Below are 25078 nucleotides of genomic sequence, written 5' to 3'. Positions count from 1 at the left end.
GTCTAGACTTTTGGCGATCAGTTCTTAATGCTGTGGTCCCCCCCAGGTGACAGTCTCTGAAAGTCTCTCAGTACGGTGCTGTCGTGGCGAAAGGAAAATTGGACATTACTTACCGGTAATGGGATTTTACGGAATCCACGACAGCACCCACACATTCCCCACCCCCTGTAATTATTCACTTGGTTTCTTGCACTCTGAGGGAAAGTGTGTTGTAAAATGTTCACACTTTAGAAGTGATGGTATTTTGTGATGTAAATATAATGATTATTGTGTACTAATCCGGTTGGCAGTTCCTCTCATACTCTGAAACACAACTGAGGAGGTGCGGGGGACCGCCCCTTTTTAACCTGTAGGTTCCCTGTCCTGATGGGCGGATCCCCTCTCTCAGTAGGATGCTGTCGTGGACTTCGTAAAATCCCATTACCGGTAAGTAATGTCTGGTTTTGCAATTTTACAATATTGAGTTTTTATGCCCTTAAATCACAGAGATATGTCACACAAACTACTTAATAAGTAACATTTCCCACATGTCCACTTAACATGAGCACAATTTTGTAACCAAACTTTTTTGGGGTTAGGAAGTTATAAAGGTTAAAAGTTGACCGGCGATTTCTCATTTTTACAACAAAATTTATAAAACCATTTTTGGGGCTAAAGAACACAAGGAATGGACATTAGACCAGTGGAAATCTGTGCTTTGGTCTGATGAGTCCAAATTTGAGATCTTTTTTTCCAACCACCGTGTCTTTGTGCGACGTAGAAAAGATGAACGGATGGATTCTACATGCCTGGTTCCCACAGTGAAGCATGGAGGAGGAGGAGGTGTGATGGTGTGGGGGTGCTTTGCTGGTGACACTGTTGGGGATTTATTCAAAATTGAAGGGATACTGAACCAGCATGGCTACCACAGCATCTTGCAGCGGCATGCTATGCCTTTCGGTTTGCATTTAGTTGGACCATCATTTATTTTTCAACAGGACAATGACCCCAAACACACCTCCAGGCTGTGTAAGGGTTATTTGACCAACGAGGAGAGTGATGGGGTGCTACTCCAGATGACCTGGCCTCCACCGTCACCAGACCTGAACCCAATCGAGATGGTTTGGGGTTAGCTGGACCACAGAGTGAAGGCAAAAGGGCCAACCAGTGCTAAGCATCTCTGGGAACTCCTTCAAGATTGTTGGAAGACCATTCCCGGTGACTACCTCTTGAAGCTCATCAAGAGAATGCCAAGAGTGTGCAAAGCAGTCATCAAAGCAAAAGGTGGCTACTTTGAAAAACCTAGAATATAAGATATAATTTCAATTGAATTTAATACCATTGGGTAGTGAAGAAAAAATAACTACATTTTTACCACCAAAATTTTGTTTTAGCCCCAGATTTTACATTTTAACACAAGACGTGGGTAAAAATGGCACCAAAATTTGTCCCACAATTTTTACTGAACATGGCAATACCCCATATGTGGCTGTACAGTACTACTTAGCCTTTCGGAGAGACTCGGGAGGAAATTGCAAACTGCCGTTGTAGTGACCAGTGCACTGTAGTCACCAGTACGTTATGCCCAGCCCGTGCTTCTGGAGGCATGCACACCCATAAGTTAGGTGGGCTGTCATCGCTTCAGCAATGCCAAACATGGACGCAATATGTTGTTTAGGCACACTAGGGCTCAGAAGGGAGGGGGCATTTGGATTTGAGAGCAGAAAATTTGCTGAATTACTTTTGGTGGGTGAGGAGCCATTTTACTTTTTCAGAGCCTTTGTGCTACCAGTAACGTGGAAGCCCCCTATATTTCCATTAACAGATGACAGACCTGAGTTGGGACTTGCTTTTTTATGGATTGAGTTGAAGCTTTTATTGGGAACATTTTACATAATGTTTGGGATCACATTTATCTGGCGCTCTACGCTGACCACTTACTTTGGGGTTTCCATCTAAATCTGAGTGACGTGATCCAAATGAAACCCCCGATTGATCCGGAGGCTACATATGCACCGAGCCTTACAGTGATCTTTGGGAGACAGAATCAAAAAATCAACAGCAGGTGAAGAATTGGTTTTATTTATTTTTACACCATTCCTCGTGTAGTATAAGTGATTCGGCAACTTTATTCTTCGGGTCGGTGCGATTACAGCAATACCAAATTTATTTCGGGTTGTTATGTTTGGCTGCTGTTACACACTAAAAGACACTTTTTATTGCAAAAAAATAGTTTTTGCACCACCACATTTTGAGAGCTATAATTTTTCCATATTTTGGCCCACAGAGTCATGTGAGGTCTTGTTTTTTGCAAGACGAGTTGACGTTTTTGTTGGTACCATTTTTGGGCACATGACTTTTTTTATCGCCTTCTATTCTGATGTTTGGTAGGTAGAATGAACAAAACCCAGCAATTCAGGAATTTCATTTTTTTTTTGGGGGGGGGAGGAAGGGGAGAGGGGTCTATGCTGTTCCGTGTGTGGTAAAATTGATAAAGCAGTTTTATTCTTCAGGTCAGTAAAATTGCAGCGATACCTCATTTATATCATTTTTTTCTGTTTTGGCGCCTTTACACAATAAAAGCTTATATAGAAAAAATTCTAATTTTTGCATTGCTTTATTCTGCGAGCTATAACTCTTATTTTTCCACTGATGCAGCTGTATGGTGGCTTGCTTTTTGCAGGACAAGATGATGTTTTCAGCGGTTCCATGTTTATTTATAGCCATATTTTTTCATCATGTTTTTTTCCACTTTTTGTTCGGGAGTATGATGATAAAGCATTGTTTTTTCACCTTGTTTTTTTTTTTTTTCCTGTCGTTCACTAAAGGGGTTATTTAGTGGGATAGTTTTATAGGTTGGGTCGTTGTGGACGCGGCAATAAAAAATATGTGTACTTTTATTGTTTATGTTTTGAGGTTTTTTTTCAGACAAATATTTATTTCCAGATAGACTATCTTTAGAATTTTTTATATTATTTTTGATGATCAGCAACTTTACATCCGGGTCACCATGACAACGATTGGAACCCCGCATAACACCACAGGGTCTGCGATCCAAAGTCAGAGGGGCTGTCAGTCCTCTGCCAGCTGACGGAATGCTGCGATCGCGTTAGATCGCAGCATTTTGGGGTTAAAGTGCAGGGAGTGGCGCGTGACCGCTCCGGGCACTTAGTGCTGGGTGTCAGCTGTCAGATTCGGCAGCAATTGACTGCGCACCACCATACGTCACCAATAGGCTTTTATAGTTGAATAAAAATGCACACTACGCTGCAGATGTTTTTGTTTGTTTTTTTTAAAGTGGAGTCCTTTACCTGTACAGCCTCTTTTTAAATGGGGTAAAAAAAAATAACATATAGTCCTCTCCAACCCAGGACTGTGGAGCAGCAAGAACCCTGCATCAGACAAGAATGGGACAATATTCCACTCCGAAACCTTCAGCAATTGGTTTCCTCATTCCCCAGATGTTTACAGACTGTAAAAAGAAGAGGGGAGGCTGCACAATGTTAAACATAACCCTGTCCCAATTTTTTGGAAACGTGTTACCAATTTCTAAATGAGTTGTATTTTTATTTTTTCAAATGAAAAGGAAAAATGTTGAATTTTCCCCCTCTGATTTATGTATGTTCTGTCGTGAGTACAGTATGGCTATAACAGATTTCCACATCATTGCATTCCTGTTCTCTTTATATTTTACAGTGTCCCATCTTTTTCGGAATTGGGGTTGTAGATTGGCCCAGTGACTATGGACCGATGATCTTGATCTTTAAGAACAGAGTGCACACAGACAGACAAAGATGAGTTGAAGTTTATTATAGCCCCGAATTTCTGCCAAGCCGTCAGTTTTTCCAATTATGAATGAGTCGATATTTTCTTCTTGATTGTGAAGACTCAAAGTAAAAAGTGTTTTCACCTATCTAGATAAACATTTGATATATCACAATCAAATCAACTATTTTTCCAACACATTATTACATTGTATTTATATTATACATCAGAAAATATGAAATGCTACCACAGTTTAAAAACATAATCATGGAAAACTTCCAACATTTTTCAGCAGTGATGGTCCATGAGAAGACATCCCCATGATTATTAGGGTGAAGAGCAGCCAAGTGTCAGCAGAATAAAATTAAAAGGGTCATTTCCATCTCCAACATCCCATCCCAATATGTAGTTGGTGTAATAACAATAATCTTAGCAGATCCCTCCAATTAGAAATGTAGGATAGTTCTTCTGATTCTCTATGTCACTTGCCTCATCTGCAGGAATTGCAGTAGCTTAGATATCCATGGTTACGACCACTAACAGCTATCCAACTGTTGTTATATTAGGTCGTAACCATGGACACCTGTTACTGCAATGCCCTTCACATGAGGTAAGTGATTTAGTGAATCAGAAGAACTATACTATATTTCTAATTTGTGGCATGTGCTAATGTGCTGCTCCATCTTTTGATAGTGGCCGCGACAGTACTACACATCCGCCTTCTATTGATTTGAATAGGAAGAGGAGGTGTAGTAGCCGGATGCTGCCACTATCAGAAGATGGAGCAATCCTAAGGATAGGTCATCAATGAAAAAGTAGTGGACAACCTCTTTAAGTAATTAAAACACTGCAGTACAGTAATTGAGAATTTATAGTCCATTCACCCTTGGCAGTTATAATTATTGATCCACATATTTTTCTTCAGCTATGGATGATTTTTGGGAACGTGACAGATTTCTGTACAAAGGACTCATTTGTCTCTTGTATCAGTCGTCGTAGTACTTGCATTGGGGATTTTCCTTCCCGCATAAAAAATTAGGATGCAGGGCGTACTTTGCTTTATATGGTGCTTTCTGCAGGCATTTTGCTAATTCTTTGTCACATTTGCACAGTATTTTTTGGCAGAAGTTTCTTGTGTAATCTGGAAAAACAAAACAAGTATTGAGTACGGTTGTAATAAATCTGCGGTTTCCCAAGACAGGACATATTCTTATATTTGCCAAAGTTTGTAGTTCCCGGCTCACTCGCACAGCCTTTCACATGGTGGTGTGTATTAGACTTACTGTACACCTCTCAGTAGTATTGGTCAATTTGGTAGAATGTTGGCGACGCAAATAATAAAAGTGGTCAGTAGAGGTTATGGAGGGTTCAGGGTGTAACTATAGTGGATGGAAGGGATACAGTCGCCACTTGGAAGACACATGACATGATAGTTAGGAATTGTAGGGTTGGACATATCATTGGTGCAACCTGTGCAGCCGCACAGGGGCCCAAAGGTAAAGGGGCCCAGTTCTATTTCTAAAGCAGATGGAGTTGTGCATTATCATGAGCTACTGGACATCAAAGAGCCCAGATCTTGTTCTTGCTCAGAGGCCCATTTCTGTCTGTGTCCGCCACTGATGAAGTTGTACCATGAATTGATGACGTGATCTTTCATAGCATAATCAAGAAGATCTATTTTAGCTTTCAGACAGATGACGTTTTTTGGGATCCAGGCCTTAGGTAATCGCTATGCCAAGGCCTGCCTGAGGTTGACGAAACCCTCTAAATGTCAACCTGTGTGGAAAGGTTGTCCAGTTTACATTTTTTATTCCATTGGCTTCGTGTACATAAGAAAATAACCAATTCAGCTGTGTTTACTCATTGTTGCTCCAGTGTCGGCTCTCTGCTCCCATATCAGCCTTTCTTGCAGTGGCAATGTCATGTCAATAGTGTGTGATTTTTGCCCCCTATTAACTGGGCTTAACAGTGATGCAGAGGTAAACGACACCAGACCGCTCTGGCCAGTGATTGGCTGAAGCAGTCACAAGATATCGATATAATGTCCCCACTCCAGTTATTTCAACAAACTTTGGAAGCAGCAGCGGAGAGCTGCCACTGGAGCATCTATAGGTAAGTACAAGTGTATTGGTTATTGTTAAGTAGAAGAAGCCAATTGAATAAAAAATGTAAACTGGAAAATCTTTTAACACAAGTCAACTTTTACAGTGTTTAGTCAATCTTAGGCAGGTCTCTGCAAAGCCAATTGGTCACCTAAGGCCTGGATGGCCAAAAAACTCCATCCCTCTTTCTGAAAGCTAGAATAGATCTTCTTGAATATGCCATGTGTTACACTAGTGCTGGCACCCTCTCATGATCCCTCTTCTCCTTCTATGCAAGGACGCCAACATACTCAAAGCTCTGGCCACGTGGTGAGCTCCCCATCTGCTTCCTGTCTTGTGCACTCTGCACACGTTTCCCGGGAGCCTGCCTAGAATGCGCGCACCCCTGGTCTTAAAAGGTGCAGCGCACGTACTGTGAAAATGCCCCTGGCCAATATAGCTGGGAGGCATCTTATATAAAAGACACCCTTCCCAGTAGGGAGGTGGCTGAGCAACGATTTTCCTCGTTAGTGTTGGTGCAACTAGTAAGCTGCCTGGTCCCATTTCCTAAACCCAAACCCCTGGTCCTTGTTTAGCCAGGCCCTGAACCGGAACCCCAAGTCCTTGAGTGCCATGGGCCTGAACCCAACCTCCTGGTCCTTCTGTTACCAAAGCTAGAACCTTAACTTGTAGTTTTATGTGTGGTATTGTTCCTAGCCTGACACTGAGATCTGTGAAACCACACCAGCGGCACGTGAACTCTCAACACTGCTTCCTGCTGCACCCTGAGTCTGAAGCCACATTGGCAGCACGTGAACCCTGACACTGCCCCCCCTGTGGTATCTGAGCCTGAAGCTGCAGCGGCAGTATCTGAATCCTGAAGCTGCTCTGGAGCTACCTGTAACCTGAGAATGTTCCGGCTGACTGAGCTTGTTCCAGTATCCAAATCTAGCCTTGTTTGTGACTCCGAGTCCAGTCCATGTCAGCAAACCTGACCCCTGGGGTCAGCTGCAGCTGTTCCGGAGACTTCGAGGAGTGGTACCTGGTGGCTACCTGCAGCTCTAGCCTGACTCCACACCATCAGGAGCTTCAGTGAAAACCAGGTAGCCACTTAGTTATGCCCCTCCAAGGTAAGCCTGGCTCAGTAGCACAGTGGGTTCACGAACCGCGTGCACCAGCGCATGCATGACAGTTTGCTCAGGTCATGGACCTCACTGATCACCACCTTCGCACTTGGAGTTATATCAGCAGTTGTATCAGGAGCGAGAGCAACAAGAAAAAGTTTTGTTCTATCTATGGATAGTGAAGTCCCAATTGGAAGTTCTGATGTCAGCTGCACCAGCCCAAGTTGCTGTAACTGCGGCCGTATCTATTCAGCCTGAAACTTACGCTCCTGGAGTTGAACTTGTCTTGTCTGATCAACCACGTTACAATGGGGATTCTAAACAGTGTCAACGGTTCCTAGAGCAATGCATGCAGCATCATGAGTTGCTAACCCATCAGAGACCCTAGCATGGCTCAACCTCTTGTGGGAGAAAGGGCATCCTGTGACCTTGGACCCGTAGGCCTTCATGGTGGCCTTCCTAAAGGTCTTCGATGAGCTGATTTTTCAGTCTTCTGCATCTTCCCTTCACAGCATCCAGGAGCTAACCAGTGAGGTGACGCATGAGACGAAACCATCACATCTGGCTCCATCTTTCCAGAAACCGCTAGTTCCCTAGACTTTTTAAACAGCTCCTCATACGAAACCCATGCAAGTTGAACATGTTAGGCTGGCTGAGCAGCAGCCAGAACTCAGTTGTGTTTTGTGAAACATAGATTTGACATGCTACAAGATGCCAGCTTAGGGGACCATGACCCCAGCTGAAAGAATACAGATTTGCTCCATTGACCATCACTGAACCATCACTGATCCAAGTATACATTTGGAGAAAGCCAAGATTGGAACACACCGGTCACCTGGCCCCATGGAGATGTTTGGAGAAGCCAGGTTGTGACCCTCTAGTCAACTGGCCTTGTACCTCAATGGACTGTCAACTTGCTAAGCTTGTTGTTACCTCCTCTTTGTATGTGTAACAGGTGGGTTAGTCATCCCTGGAAGCTCTGAAGTCACAGCTGTTCTTATCCCTGCGAGTCAGCGGAAGGATGAGACTCTGTAATGTGCACCATCTTGGGTATTTTTGCTGAGACTGTTCTATTTGTTATTTGCCTGTATTGTGCTTCAATAAAGTATTGCCGCACTGTTTTACCCTCACCCTGTGTGGTCTGAGTAGAATGCCCACGGTTAAAGGAGAGTGGGCATTCGGTGGGATGTGCCCTGCTCTATGCGGTTTCTTCTAGCAGACCAGAGCACCCGCTGACCCCCCTGTGTCTGCACAGTTCCAGCATCCGAATCCAGCCCTGTGACTCCAGTCACTGAGTCCAGTCCGTGTCAGCAAACCTGACCTCTGGGGTCAGCAGCTGCTGTATCGGAGACTGCCTAGGAGTGGTAACTGGTGGCTACCTGCAGCACAAGCCTGATTCCATCATCAAGAGCTCCAGTGAAAGCCAACAGAGCCAGCGTTAGGGGCAGGCAAACTAGAAATATGTCTAGGGCCCCCACTCCCCCAGCCAGCGGTGTGCCGCTAACAGCGGTACACCACGCAGCCGCTATGTGTCCCGTGAGTCAAGGGGGCTTGGTGCCAGTGTCAGCTCTGCCTCCGCATCGCATATTTAACTGTATCGACATCATAGATGACGATACAGTTGAAAGAAATGGAGGACAGAACATCAGCTGACGCTCCCTCTTCCATCATTCTCTCTCTGCGTCTGATGTAGCTGGTGCGATGACATCACTTCATTACGCGACACGCTACTGAGGAGACACACTGCAGATAGTGGAACAGCGGGGGAATGGGGAGAGGTGAGCATTGTATTTATTTATTTTGTAATTGGTGATTACATCGTGGAGGCCATACTACTGGAGGACTAGGGGTCTTCGTTATACTATATATGGAGCTGCATTATACTATATATGGTGGCTGCCATGTACTATATATATGGGTGCTGCAATGTACTATATATGGGGCTGCATTATACCTAAATTACACTCTATGGGGCTGCATTGTACAATATATCGGGCTGCATTATACCCACATTATACTCTATGGGGGCTGCATTGTACTCTATGGTGGCTGCATTGTACTCTATATGGGGCTGTATTATACTTTATGGGGGCTGCATTATACTATATGAGGCAGCATTATACTATGTTGAGGACTATGGGAGTGCATTATACTGTGTGTACTATATGGGGGCTGCATTATACTCTATCAAGGATTATTTTGTATGGAAGACTATGGGGAATGCATTATATGAAGGACTTTGGTGTGCATTATATTGTATGGAGGACTATGGCTAGTGCATTATACTATATGGAGGACTATGGGGAGTGTATTATACTGTATGAAGGACTATGGTTCACATTATACTAGATGGAGGACTATGGGGTGTGCATTATACTAAATGGAGGATGGATTGTTTTTTTCAGAACAAAAATCATTGTTTTCAGCAGCGCATCACTCGGTGAAAACTGCAGATATGCTGTTAATAATATGATACTGTATGGGGACAGATTGATCTATTAGTGATTGTTCGGTGCCCATCTTTCTTCCTCAGCCAGTGTGAAGAGAACGTGAAACAAACATTGAAAGACTTCAATATTGTCGATCACGCTCGTTTAATAGACTCAACTCAGCACATGTAAATACAACCTATGTGCTTTTGGGGCCCCACTTTAAAGTTTTGCCCAGGGCCCCACTTTGTCTAAAACCGGCCCTGCCTCCCAGGTAAGCCTGGTCCATGAACCACATGCATGCTTGACACCATGAAAGCAGAGATACACATCATCAATGCAAGGCATTCGTCTACATAGATGTATGTGTGTATATTTTACAGTATATGGTATGATCCTTATGTATGGTAATACTATTGGACACTTTGTGGGAATACTAATTGAGTTCTCAGTTAGGCTGTGAATTATTTACTGGCAGTATGAATTTCCCGTTAACACTAAATTATGTGATTCACTTAGCAGTATATTTATTTACCTTAATTTCAAAAAAGGGCCAACAATATATTAGCTCTGCCACAAAAAAATACACAAAGCAACCGAAAAAGGAAAAGGGGCCTTAGAGCAATTGAGAATTAATAAATAATCGCTTTATTACATAATATACAGAAATATATGCAAAAAGTAATAATTAAAATGGGTACAATTAGCAGGGATAGTGAGTTGGTATAAAGTGTAAACAACAATAAGACGTCCCAATAAACCGGTATTCAAAAACTCACGAAACCTTTTCAGATATTAATGATGTTAAAAGAGGCCAGCAACAAATAGAATAATATAGGAATGGCAGAAAATGAAACTGTATAGAGGCTCTAAAAGGTACAAGTGCATGAGATTATAAACGAATAAGTGCAAAACCAGTCAGCACAATAAGACGTTATAAAGAGCCATAGTCAAATTGCCAAAATGTCTATGAAGAAAACCCATTGCTGTAGAACGCCCTTTAAATAAGGAAGGTACATATATTTAATGCAGGTAGGGAACGACAAGCTCTATACTCAATAAATGAAAGCAAAATCAACCTGAAGGCCGATTTGGAAGAAAGACCCCAACGCGCGTTTCGCTTTAGTGCTTCTTCAGGGGGAAGTCTTATTGTGCTGACTGGTTTTGCACTTATTCGTTTTTAATACTATCTCATGCACTTGCACCTTTTAGAGCCTCTATACAGTTTCATTTTCTGCCATTCCTATATTATTCTATTTGTTCCTGGCCTCTTTTAACATTATTAATATCTGAAAGGGTTTTGTGAGTGTTTGAATACCGGTTTATTGGGACGTCTTATTTTTGTTTGCACTTTATACCAACCTACCGGACGTGGCACTTAGGTGTCACTATCCCTACTAATTGAACCCGTTTTAATTATTATTTTTTGTATATATTTCTGTATATTATGTAATAAAGCAATTAATTATTAATTCTCAATTGCTCTAAGGCCCCTTTCCCTTTTTCGGTTGCATTATTTACCTTAATTGCTTATACAGCACCATTACTTCCACAGCGCTTTACAGATATCATGACCACTGTCCCCATCGGGAATTTAGATCGTGAGCGCCAATCAGTATGTCTTTGGAGTGTGGGAAGAAACCGGAGTAGCCGGTACATGCAAACTCGTTACAGATGTTTTCATCGGTGGGATTTGAACCCAGGACCCCAGCGCTGCAAGGCATCCGGACTGTGCTAACCACTGAGCCACCGTGGTGTTGTATATGGGAGCATTACTTGTATATTAGTTGACAAAATTATTTGAGCACTGTATTGGACATCAATTAAGCCTGCAAAACAAGTAACTGTATTCTGGTATAAATTGGAGGAGAACTATCGCTGCCTCTTTATCTGTACACTCCACACTAGACTGGTGAGTAACCGCTTCATAATCCATTTACGTATGGCCGCATTACCCTCTAAAATCAGAACAACTTAATCGAGATGTTAGTCGTGAGTGTATTTGATTTTAATTTCTTCTTTTAAAGGGTCAAATGACAATGTATTATTATAATAGACATGTTGTAAAACCTATTTCCATCTTACCAAATGAAAATAATATGTAAGGATGGTAAAGATAGAATATCCGAGTGCAACCACATTCGTGGAAATCGACTTGTTTTTCATCAGAATGAACCATAATTACTATAAGTGGCTTCCTTTGCTCTGCACTAAAGGCCTCTCACAATGAACCATACAGAAGTGCTTTCTATAAACAGTCCAGTAACCCTGTGTTTGGAGGCTAAATTACTAGTGGTGTAATTGCAATTTAGGTTTGACAGCTAACAACAAATTAGTAATGTGTTCACTTCAGTAAGGTCACAGTGAACCTAATGACTCATAAGCGGGTTTATTATTGCATTTATATAGTGCTGATGCTGCGTTTGTTATGTTCAAAGACTGCTGCTTAACCCCTTTCCGTCCATGACATACCATTATATCATACAACGGGTGCAGCTGTCTGGAGCACGCCCAGAACCTAAGCCCGCCCACACAAGACAGATGCCGGCTGTGTTACTCAGCGAGCATCTGCCTTTAAAAGTAGCGACTGCAGCGAGCTCTGATTACTGCTTTTAATCCATTACATGCTGCTGTCAATCACTGATGGCGGCATTTAGACATCATGATCCTGGGCGGCATTCATTCCCGGACACCCTTGACCCCTCCGCTATGTGATTATGGGGTGTCAATAGGTTGCCCTGGCAGTGAAGGGCTTGGTGAAGGGTTCCATGGCTGCCATGATGGTACTTCTGTGAAGAACAGCCTGTGGCTAGGCTTCATACAAGACCCTGATTAAAATTGTAGTATTGCAGTGTATAGTACATACGATAAAACAGTGACAGGTACAAGTCTCCTAGGGGGATAATGTACCAAAATTTAAGAAAGAAAATTGAAATCATCCTCCTTTTTTCCCTTAAGTAAAAATAAGCATATTTGATATTGCCATATCCGTAAATGTCCAATCAAACTCTACATTTCTAGTACAACTTCAGCAATTTTAAAGTAGAAAAACTAAAAAAAAATAAAAATCGACATGTTTAAAAAAAGGTGTTGATCACTACACTTAGAAAAATACAAAATGGTACCAATTCAATTTACAGCTCGGTGTGTTAAAAAAAAAATAACACCTCATACTTCTCCATTAACGGAAAAAAAAAAAAGTTCTGGGTCTTGCTAAATGGCGGCACAAACCAAAAAAAAAATTATTTTTCCAGACTTCAGAATTTCTTTAATTCATTCAAAAAACAAAAAGAAAAACCTATTCAAGTTTGGTATTGCAATGTGTGTACTGACCTGCAGAACTATGTTGCCTCATCATTTTTCCTGCACAGCTAACTCATAACTAATATGAATGATGCCATTCCAAACTATAACTCGTCCCACAAAAGAGAAGTTCTCATATTGCTACGGAAATATAAAATGTATGGCTCTTTGAAGAAGGGGAGAAAAACAAAAATTATCTCTGGCTCTAGCGCTCCCCCACACCACCACCGATTAGCAATATTATTCAAAGCTTATAATATTAAGTGATAGTTACTCTTTAAATGGAACCTGTCACCAGGTTTGTCGATATAAGATACGGCCACTGCCTTTCAACTGCATTCTATAATACTGTGGATCAGTGTTCCCCGGTCCTCAAGAGCCACCAACAGGTCATGTTTTCAGGATTTCCTTAGTATTGCACAGGTGATGGAATTATTGCCTGTGCAGGTGATGCAATTAACACCCGTGCAATACCAAGGAAATACTAAAAACATGACCTGCTGGTGGCTCTTGAGGACCGGACTTGGGGAACACTGCTGTAGATAAGCCCCTGATCTGACCTGAAAGATAAGAAAAATAAGATTTATTATACTCACCCGGGGGCAGTTGAGAGCAAAGTACTGCAGTGTGCAGGCGCTGGGCCTCTGTGACCTTTCACAGCGCCTGCGCACTGCAGTACTTTCCTCTGCCCTCAACAGGGCAGATAAGTACGCCTGCGCAGGAGCACGATGCCGGGAGCCATGACACAAGCCGGAGGGTGGCGATCATAAGAAAATGGGAGATGCCAGACCAGGACCTGCGACACCCATCGGACCGGACTGCCCCCCAGGTGAGTATAATAAAACTTATTTTTCTTATCTTTCAGGTCGAATCGGGGGCTTATCTACAGCATTCTGAAAGGCGATGGTCGTAACTTATATTGGCCAAGCCTGGTGACAGGTTCCCTTCATGCAACTTTCTAAAAGAAGGCTGTGTTGTGATTGGTTGCTATGGGCAACAAAGACTGTTTTGCTTTAAGACAATTTTATAAATTTTCCCCAATTTAATTGCACGGGGGGTATACAAAGGGAGAAAGAGGGCCAAGCTACATGTGAAGGGTCTGAGAGCTGCGAGGAGGAATGTGATAGGTAATTATGTCATTCAGTGGTCTACAATTTGTGTATGTACTGGACCGGTGGTACTCGGTCTAAAGAACACAGGATACAGCTGCCATAGAGGGTAATGTATGGATACAGCCGAGCAAAGGCAAAAAGATGATACAGCTACAATTACTATTCCATGTGTAGACAAATTTACTGGAAACCTATCTTAACCGATTGCTGTTATTTGTATGGTTCACGTCTGATGTATGAGGAGATGGCTTAACAGCTGAGCCTGCAACGTACAAGGCAGATGCTGGCTGTATTCTACAGCCAGCACCTGCCTCGAACAGCCATGACCAGGGCTAACTCCACTCACTGCTGTGTAACCCCTTGAATGCCGACATTGGCATTGAGCCGTTGCAATTCTGCTAAATGGTTAATCGTGAATCTCCACAGGTCTGGAAACTCTAACCAGTTCTGACTTCTGTCTGTTCTCCAGAAAACTTGTAATATGACAAATTTTTCCATTTTCTTACCACATCTTATGGAGCGATTGACACATTTCCAGTTATAATTATGGTTCTTAGGATTGCAACCAAAATGTTCGGCATCTCCATAGCAACAATCATGTCTAAAGCAGCACCTAGAAAAAAAGAGACAATATTATTCTGCTTGTAGTGATACACATAAAAAACAGGGGATCCCGTTATAGCAATACCATTACCTAGCCACAGGCTGGACATCACAGAAGAAATCACATGAAAGGCACGGGGGTGTTCAGCCTTCCCCCAGCTGTCATATTAACTCATCGTCTCTCTCTGCGATCACATTGCGGGGATGAATGAACACCCGAACAAATGTCTAAGCCAGAACTCACCGCTTAAATGCCACTGTCAGTGGTTGACAATGGAAACTAAGAGGTTAACAGCAGCGATAAGCAGGTGAGCCAATCACTGCTGTTAGAGGCAGATGCTGGCTATATAATGTAGCTGGTATCTGCCCTGCATCTGAGTCCGCTCCAAAATCCCTGACACACTCCATGATGTATATATCTGTCGAGAATGAAGGGGTTAAAGAGTGCTCATCCCAAGACTGTGGTTGCCCTTCTTATTTAACAAAACAGTTGTTAGCCATAGACTGATGATTAAATATATCTTATAGAAATGTTGACAAGTGTTCCTTGCGGAAGCTGTAGGACAAATCTTTCTGGCAAAAGTTAAGTTCAATCTTATGGATTATGGAATTTCAGCATGCAAAACAGGATCCCACAACCCTTCAGGGCCCTTCTCACAGTGAAAGCTCGATATCTCACAATATCTCATGCTTTGATCTAAACCAGCTCTGCTGTGTCCTTCACTAAGCAGGTAGATTCGTAACAAAATTGAAGCGGTTACTGATCGATAATTGTGTGATCTTTGAGAACCCACTGAGCCACAGGCCAAACTTACCCTAGAAGGGCATGATTAAGTGTCTACCGGGTCTTCACTAGGGCCTGTGATGGTGAGGATAGGCTGGGCAGCTGGTAGGCAACGAGTTCCACTCCAGGGCAGTCCCCGGGACTGCAGCAGCTGACTAGAGAGTCACAGGCATGGTACAGGACGGAGAGATAAAAGCGTATAAAGATGGTCTGAGGTCGGGGCAGGTAGCACGGGTTGACAATACAAAGCTAGAGTCAAGGATGGAGAAGAAAAACTGGGCGGATAAACAGGCCAGGTCAAAAATGGGAGACAGAATTCTGAGATATGCAAACAGATGTTAGCAGGCTGGGAACCAACATTTCAGCAAGGAATTGTGGGATGACCTGCCTAATATAGAACCTGCTGACATGGGATGGGCCAGGGAACCTATTCTCTGCAGGACACAGCAGGGTTAAATTCCTGCCATGCCCCCTAAAGCCAAATGGATTTAACATGAAGATGTAGCAGTGCTGAGGAGTGCTGCAAGAGGCAAACTCAACCAGACGGTCTGACACGAGAAGTCACAGAGTGACAACAATTGGTTTAGATCAAAGAGCAAGATCTCATGAGAACACGCAAAATCACTCACTATCCCTATGAGTGGGCCTGGCATGCAGAATAGGATCCCACAACCCGGAAGTTCACACTCAACATTTAAGAGTAAGTCAGGTTCTTTAGTCTGCCATAAGGGATACTTTTGTGCGTTTGGTATAAGATATATTTAGTAAAATAATCAGCCTGTAGCAGACATTTATGGCATATCAACAAGATATGTCATAAATGCGTGATGGATGCAGGTCTTATTACTGGAACCCGTATCTATTTAAAAAAATGGATCTATAAGAAGATGGAAGTTGTACCCACATTCCTCCTTGTTCATATGTGCTGTGATCTAATGTGATGAATTATAATGTTTGATATTGTTATGTGATCGAGTTGTGTTCTGCCCAGCAACAGGTAGCGTGTAGGTATAGAGTCAAGAGTTGGGACTAGCCCAGAGAGAGGGGTTATGTAGCAAGATTGGAGAGGACTTCCTGGTATTGAGTCAGAGAGGGCCTAGCTTGCAGCTACAGCAGACCCTTGACCTGAGCACTTAACAGAGTCACATGAGTTGGGTGTCCCCAAAAAGAGTGGAGAACAATGTAGTGAATAGACAGATCTGGAATAAATGAAGGAAGAGTGATCAAAGGACAGAGTGATGTATTGGAAACGGTCCTGGGACACAACGCCTCGCGAGGCAGCCGTGAGTTCACCGAACAGATAAGTAACGAGCCAGGATGGAACAGGGATCTTGAGATGAAGAGAGTGCCCCAAGTGGATTTACAAGGCAACAGCAAGCGGAGAAGCTAAGTAAAAGCCATAGTGGCCAGCTAACTCCCCTAACAGAAAAAAAGACACAGAACCGTGGGTTGATGTATAGGACTCTCACTTACTGGACTGTAGTACTGTGCTGGGTTGTGGTGAAGACAGTGGAACTAGAGGCAGAATCGTGTGTGAAGATGCTCCATGTTCTAAAGGAGACATTTGTGAAGTTATGCACCCGCTATCTATTGTACATAGTTCCCACCAAGCTAATGTTAAGTAGAGAATGTTTATTTTTGAGTGGTGGTCTCCCTCACTGAACTGTTCAACAACCGGTCCTGGCCAGCCGAAGTCATTGCCATCATGCGGTCTGCAAGGGCGTATAACCCCTATAGACGAAGCACAAACACCCAGCCATGACCCCCGTCTTCATGTAGCTTACCGGGGCGTGGAAGACTAGTACCTCGTCCATGTCTACCACTCCGTGCCACGTTACAGATCCGGTATTTGGGATTGGGCACCTACGTGTGGGTCTGCCTTTTCATTCCTTTTTATAGGCGCTATATTATACATTTTTTTATTTCCCAATGAAATGTATAGAAAGAGCTGTGAATGTGCGGCCCCCTTACTTGGTGCCATGGGCACCATTTTCCAGTAGATGTAGGTCTTTTAAGATGACTATGCTTTAGAAAACTAGGTGCTACACGAAAGGGAGAGTGCTTTAAACAGCAGACTGGAACCTCTGCTTATCACCTGCTTTAACATTGGATTGGGCACATCCCAGAATAACAATAATTCAAGCTTAACATGAGACGTAACTGAAATTAAATACCAGTCTGTTATGTCTTTTGGTATTCCATGTCCCCCTAGACCACAGTAACATCCATATCCAATATACAACAGAGAAGACCTGCTGGTTCCGCATTCAATAGCTCCGGCTAATTCAATAATTCCTCTTTTCTGTCGTATCCGTGAACTGCCCAGGTCAGCATTCAGGCCTGCAATATAGAAATAAAGTTTTGATTGAAAAAAGTTTGTTAAAATCAGGCCTATTCTTTACTAATTACTAAAATCAATAGGTAGACATAAGTTCTTGTTGTGCCAGATCCAATCCAGCAGCGTAGACCTTTTCTTTTTTTTTTTTTTAACATACATTTTCCAAAGCTCGTTCATGCTATTATACAACTGACGTTATACTGGCTTAGCATAATTGCCCTTTTTTAAAAAACTTTTGACATGCCATAAACACATGGCGAGGGGGACCCAGAAATTGATCACCCCCTCCGATCTCCAAAATGAAGAAGCAGAAGCAATCAGCCGAGTGCTGCTCTCCTCCAAGACTGTGACTCAGTCAAAAGAAACGATTGCGTCCATCTTCAGTCTCAAAGGAAGCAGTACTTGCCAAGATGCTGCTCTTCCTTTGTTGTAGTGATTGGTTGGGGTCTTAGCACGCAATCAACACTTCTGAGCTATCTATGTGAAATTTTCTAAAGTTAAGGTGACAATGTAATGCAGATGACTGGAAGCAACACACATAACGCAAGGTAAGAACAGTCAGTGAAGGATATAATTCTGTTTAGAATTACTGTAAATTACTGTTGCATTTAAACAGTTGGTGATCATAACTAAGGCAAATCAAACAATAAACCAAATACTGATATGAGTGAAATAGTAACAAAGATTTTTCACTATATAGTACTAATGTCCTCTCACGGGAGTTACCAACTAGATTCTCTCTCTATAATTCTGGCCGCGGTGGGGGTCACCGAGTTTTCCCACTAGGCCACAAGTCTTTCTGACCAAGTCTATTAAAGCACTCTGAGTTTTCCACGCACCAACTGGACCCTCCCAAGCGTTTGTCCTGACATCGACCAGCCTCAGTACCGTATGTCAATCCTGGAAGTGACGGCCCTGCTCACTCATGCTATCCCTCTGCACCCACAGGTGTGCCTCTTTAGTTGTCATCTACTCACGGATCTTCACTGCTTGACCACTGTCGAATATCTGCTGGGACTGCAGCAGAGAGGACTAGGGCTCAGCTCTTGACATGCAACGTCTGGTCTCTGGGTCTTGACCATCATAGGGCGCAGATCCTGGTCTTGACTGGTGCAGTCAGGCGCAGATCCTGGTCTTGACTGGTGCAGTCAGAACACTGGGTCTTCATGAACGTAGTCTGAACCTTGTGAGGCAGTGACTGGCAACCTGGTGGCACAGATTTCCCGCTGAGGCCTGTCACACTGGCCACAGTGCTATCCCTGGTCCGTGTCTGCTCCTCTCTGTCTCTTGGCGTCAAATCTGCCCGCGGTTTGATGTGCAGACCTTTTATATCCTGCGAGTCACCTGACCAGGTCCAGCACATGAAGCTGCTCTCCCTGAAATTCTTCCGGTGCAAATTGGTTCCACCTGATTGTGCCCGGCCACCAGATGGCAGTATTTCTTTGGCAGGAATCTTCAGGGGTATCACTGCTTCCACTTACAACACTTTCAAGGGTTTTTCCATTCTCTTCCTTTCATGGCTGAGAAGAGAATAGCTACTTCCTTATCATGGACCCCAGAAAATCAGTTTTAATCAGCTGTGCTACTCAGTTTGCGGAACTCCCCCAAAAAATGAATGGAAGTTACAGAACCAGAGTTGTTCACTGTGTTTTTGGTGGCTGGAAGGCAAGTATTTTCCATCTTGGTTGCTAATGTAGAGATGAGAATAACACTTTAAGGTAGAAACTATTATTGAAAAAAAGAGCAGGAAGCAATGAAGCAACTTATCTTATGTAGCTGATAGAGGAATATGTAAGGGGTTCCTTATCCTGTGTCCACCCTTCTATGTTGAAGGGGAAGCCCCTTCGTAAGAATTAAACTTTCAAGTGACACATTTACTAATATTGGCATATTTTTTTGTTGCAATAGGTGTTGCTCCATTACCACATTTAATTTCAGAAAGCAGATGTCCCCTGAATGATCAAAGTAAATAAAGGATGATAACATGTATTTTAAACATGATTAACTGTGTGAGATTACGGTTACTAAGAGAAATGCCAGGGTAAGGAGGCTTACATGGCCGTGAAATGCTCATCTGAGAAATTAAATATGCACATTGCCTCTTCAGAGAGAAAGAGGACTCGAATTCTGGTGCCACCTATTGGAAGTAGCAATCCTAAGGGGCAATATTGACCCTTTAATGAGCTGCGCCAAATGACTTTGGATAAAAGCCAAAACAGAATCTGAATTTGCAGACACGTGTTTTGGGGCAACACGTGTTTCAGTGCAAAGCATTAGATCTGATTTCATGGTAGGAAAAGCCTTTGACTGGGGTCCAAGAAGTAAAATTTCCATAAAGAGAAATATTACCAATTAGACCCCAGTCAGACTTGGACACCAGTCAGAGGCCTCTCATACAGTCAAATCAAATGTCATTCTTTATACTGTGGAGGGGCAACACCCCAACACATGTGTCTTCAAATTTAGATTCTGGTTTGGCTTTTATGCTAAGTCATGTGGCAAGGTTCGTTAAAGGGTCAATATTGACTTTTAGGATTGCTACTTTCAATTGGTGGCAAAACCTAAAAAATTGAACTGGGATATAAACAGGTGTGCATGCATTTAAGCGTACATTCACACTAGCCACTGAATAGAAAAACAAAGACAGAAAATAATAAGTAAATGTGGCACCCCAGAGGTTCGGGTACCACAGTGGTATTTCCTTCCTCTCAGGGAGGGTGATGCCATGCCTGGAAGCAAGGAGGATCCCATTAACAGGTAGCACATACATGCAACATGTTCTGACTCTAGGCCAGAAGGGGGAGCTCTAGACCCGGTTTCAGGGGAATTTCCCTATATATGTTCTGGCTTGGAGGAGGAGTTAGATTAGTCTGTAGAGAGTGTGAAGGAAGAAGGAGCAAAGAAGAAGTGAGGAACTGGAGGGAAGCTTTGACTGGGCTCCCCCCACGCTGAAACGCAGGAACCGGACATCGGGAGTCCGAAGCTGTGTGTGACTGTATGCCCCACAGCAGAAACCGGAGGGCAGGAGATTTAAAGTAGCTTGTCCACAACTACACCCGAAGGCACAGCAGCATACAGAGCTCAGAGTCGCTGCAAGTTGGGACACCTGTATAAAGGCTTGTGCTGCCTGCCATGTGGGTACTGTTCTAGGACAGAGAGAGAAAGAGAGAGGACCTTGTGAGAAGCCTCAGGCAGCAAGGGATGCACATTACAGCGTAATAAGGAAGGCTCCCAATCCACCTGGCTAAGGGGATTCCTAATCGTTTCAGGGCTGGCCGGACCTCACCATCACTTGTGAGCCGTACCCTGGACTGTGGTTGTATAACACCAGTAAAAGTTAAAGAGTAGTGATGAGCGAGTATACTCGTTGCTTGGGTTTTCCCGAGCGCACTCGGGTGACCTCCGAGTATTTGTTATTGCTTCGAGATATAGTTTTCATCGCCTCAGCAGCATCATTTACGACTGCTGGACAGGCTGAATACATGTGGGAATTCCCTAACAAACAGGCATTCCTCACATGTATTCAGCTTATCTGGCAGCCGTAAATCATGCAACTGAGGCGATGAAAACTAGATTTCGAAGAATAACAAATACTCGGAGATCATCCAAGTGTGCTCGGGAAAAACCGAGCAATGAGTATACTTGCTCATCACTAGTAAAGAGACTGCAACCTTGTGTCCTCTAATTGTTTCTGGCACTACACTGTCTGTCATCTTTACCAACTACACCGGGAGCCCTGGGGAACAAGCTTCACCTGTGGGAAGCCATACCTGCAGCAGTACAATCATTCCCAGTGGACCCCTTTAAGCAGCGTCGGTCACCCCTGACCGAATACCACAGGTGGCGTCACAAACATTCTTTATTCAAAACAACCCCTTTAAAGACTTTCCCTTTAACTTGAACACCCAGGGCCACAGACCAGGTCACTGCCATCGTGACTACCCTTTTAACGACCACTGGACCCGGTACCGAGTATCCTCTAGGCCCTAGCGGGCGCTCCATAAGCACCTTGCAGTAAATAAAAAGCAATAGTGCATGAAAATAATATAGGGTACTTAGTTAACATAATTTTTATTAAAAAAAATGCAAAAGCCATCCAGCCTCGTCACAGTGAGCCTAGTTGATATGGGCCTAACTCTAATATTAAAAACCTTATCGTTTGTCAAGTGACATGCATGTGGATAAGGGCGGAGAAGAACTGAGTCCAGCTAATGGACACACAGCCATTGGGAACCACATCAACATAATGTCCAGCTCAAGGAAAGGCAGGCCTCACCTTTATATGCACATGGTGCAACCAGACTGAAAAAAAAAATAAAGAAATTAACTGGGATACCAACTGGTGTGCATGCAGCATGTAAGCGCACATCCACACTGGCCACTAACCAGAAAAAAAAGCAAAGTCAGAAATATAATAAGTAAATACATAAAAAGCAATAGTGCATAAAAATATAGAGTACGTAGTTAACATAATTTTGATTTTAAAAAAATGCAAACTCCATCCCACCACTTCACAGTGACCCTATTTCGGATGGTCCTAACTCTAATATTAAAAACCTTACCGTTTTTCAAGCGATATGTATGTGGGTAAGGACTAAGCCCAGCTAGTAGAGACCAATTAGGGTTTATGTTTCTGGGGTTTTTTTTCTGTTCAGTGGCCAGTGTGAACGTGTGCTTATATGCTGCATGCACGCCAGTTTGTATACCAGCTCATTTCTTTAGGTTTTGTAGTGGTACTGTCAGATGTCGCCCATTCAACAGATTTCCCTTATCGGAATAATATAAAGCTCTTTAATTTCCAAGAAAAGTGTTGTGCAAGAGGTGCTTTTCCTCTTTACAGTTACATTTTTGGTCAGTTTCCTGGTCACTATCCTGTCTCACGTGAGATAAATGAATACAATCTTTTCATAGAGATGTTGGGAATCTGGGGGTTTTCAGAATCGTACAATGGATGTTTGATCACATATTCTTACTTTCTCATACAAGTTCCTTATTCCCTGAGTAGTTGTATTGTTAGTTTTGCAGTAAGGCAATGTTACACTTGAATGAGTTATTTCATTTGTATTAAAAAAAAGATAAAACAACCTTTAAAATGAGCTCATTACATGTATAGTGCAAACACATTTGGCTTTTATGCAGACTTACACTTTATAGAGATTAATAGGCAAGTCCAATAAGTGGTTGTTCCAAACTTACTTGCCCTCGGCTTTTGCACCACTTACTGTTGTCAGGCGTCTCTGCTCTGGTTCCGGCTGGAGGTGTTGAGTCGGTGCCATATAAAAGTCACTCAATCAGCTTTCCAGGCTTGACTGCTCACAGAGATGCGGTGTTCTCCTATCCTGATAGGCAGCATGTGTGCCGTTCACGATCATCCAGTAACTCATAGTACTAACACTGCGAATCATGGTCCTGCTGACTAGTCAGTCACTACAGTTGGTCATCGAATGGGTCCACTGGTCAACGGGCGGCCTAGGTCTTCCTTTTAAATCCCTTGCTAGGCCCTTGACAGTTATTGTGGATTGACGTCTGCTATTTGGCCCTACTTGTTCCTTATTATTCTGCCTATTTAACCCCTGAATGACCTATACCTTGAATTTAACGCCTGGATTGTGTGACCTTTCAATTTGGCAAACTTGTATCTTATCCTGGCCATTCTTTAGGATTTTGTCCTGGTTTCTCTGGTTCTCATTTGGCTTCTTCATGGACACAACTCAGGAGCCCAAGCATCGAAGACCAGTATAGAGATCAAAGGGTGAATATCAGTGTGTTCCTGGAATCCGCTAAACTAAGAGGCTTGAGCAAAGTCTATTTCTGGTCTCCTATTTTGGGTTGACAGAACATTTTTGACAGTAATCAAATAATTAGGTGGCAAAAACGTAGAGATATTTTTTATAAGACTGTTAAACACGCAAATTAATCAAAAAGAAAAAGGTAAAATCATTTTGAGAGACCTGTTGTCTCAAATGTACTAGTGAAAGGATATGTGTTATTTTACACAGATTAAAAAGTATGGACGCTTACACAGTCCTGAGGAGTCAGATTTAAATGGGATGTACGGGACTTTAACATTGATGGCCTATTCTTAGAATAGGTCATCAATGTCTGAATGTTGGAGTTGTGACACCCGGCACCAGCACTGATCAGCTGTTACAGGTGTTGGTAGCGGCCAGAACTTCTCAGTTATGGAGCTGCACAGCTCCATCAACAGAATAGTGGCCGCAGACGGGTACTGTACATCCACCCCCTATTGATTTGAATAGGTCGCGGATATGCAGTATCCGGCTGCAGACACTATACAGTTGACGGAGCTGTGCAGGTCCACAACTGAGCAGTTTCAGCTGCCGCTGACACCGGTAACAGCTAATAAACAGAGGTGCCGGGGGTCGCACACTTACCAATCAGACATTGATGACCTATCATAAGGATAGGTTATCAGTGTTAAGAGTCCCAGACAACCCCTTTAATACAACGTTAATTCCCATAGGGAAAAGATGATGTACAAGTCCACTATAAAAAGTATAAATCCTTTATTAGAAATTTTAAAATACACAAAGAGACACAATCAGGTGTATGGAAGTCACACTGAGAACAATATAATAACACCAGGGGCCCCACCCCCCACCAGTCAACCCACCACATATAAAGCACCAAATAGCATGCTGTAACCTGTAAACGGCCAAGGAATGGTACATATGTACCTCCGATCAGAGGGACAGGGGCTCATACTGCATATCCCCCCTCCTAATTTTAACGGGATTTTTCCAGCGTGGGCTCGTATATGTCCAAATCAGGATAGATAGTCACAGATAGGTAATGTGGAGATATCCACCTATTAGTAAAGCTATATATAGCGTGACTCTAATACTACTCTTATTTTAGATAGACCCCGACCTCAAGGGTTAATGCCCAAGTCCTACTGATCCTCCATATATCAATATGTGCCACTATGCAATAAACCTAGCCGACAGTACAAATGGTTACCAAGTACTTACATAACGCAAATAGTAGTGGGAGAACCAGGGGGGGTTCTCCCACTACTATTTGCGTTATGTAAGTACTGTTAAATATTTCTGAAGGTCTTTTACAGTCAAGCAGGGGTTCTGATTTGCCTCTGTAGCAATCCTATGAGCAGTTTTCACTGAAATTTACTTGGTCTTCCAGGCCTCCACTGCTCCTATTAACTGCCATTTCTTAATTACATTTTGAACTGAGGAAAGGGCAACTTGAAAATGCTTTGCAATCTTCTTATAGCCTTCTCCTGCTTTGTCGGCCTCCACCCTTTTCATTTTCAGAGTGCTAGGCAGCTACTTAGAAGAACCCATGGCTGCTGATTTTTGGCACAAGGTTAGAGGAGGCTGGGTTTTTATAAAGCTGGGAAATTTGCATCACCTGGCCTAACGATGATAGTGAACAAGCCATAACCCTAACAGGCTAATTAAGATCTGAAACTTTGATCAAATTTATCTGAGCACACAAATCTCCGAGGGTTTCCCAACTTTTGCACCTTCCCATTTTCCAAAGACATACTGATAGGGAATTTAGATTGTGACCCCCATCAGG

At 43.0% G+C, this 25078-nt stretch overlaps 1 protein-coding gene across 1 annotated transcript in view; it reads right to left on the bottom strand.

The window, feature by feature from the left end:
* Nucleotides 1–3772: 3772 nt before the first annotated feature.
* LOC138645047 (phospholipase A2-like) overlaps nt 3773–25078 on the bottom strand; it is a 30436-nt gene continuing 9130 nt past the window's right edge. The window contains exons 2-4 of the mRNA XM_069734058.1: nt 17355–17520; nt 14300–14406; nt 3773–4885 (exon numbers count right to left, since the gene is read on the bottom strand). Of these exons, the coding sequence (XP_069590159.1) occupies nt 4731–4885; nt 14300–14406; nt 17355–17520 (428 nt within the window). The 3' untranslated portion in view covers nt 3773–4730. The remainder of the gene's footprint in view (nt 4886–14299; nt 14407–17354; nt 17521–25078) is intronic.

Source organism: Ranitomeya imitator, chromosome 7, assembly GCF_032444005.1.
Source record: "Ranitomeya imitator isolate aRanImi1 chromosome 7, aRanImi1.pri, whole genome shotgun sequence".
Taxonomy (NCBI): Eukaryota; Metazoa; Chordata; class Amphibia; order Anura; family Dendrobatidae; genus Ranitomeya; species Ranitomeya imitator.
Note: the sequence above shows the minus strand (reverse complement) of the source record. Positions and strands in the feature narration are given on the sequence as shown.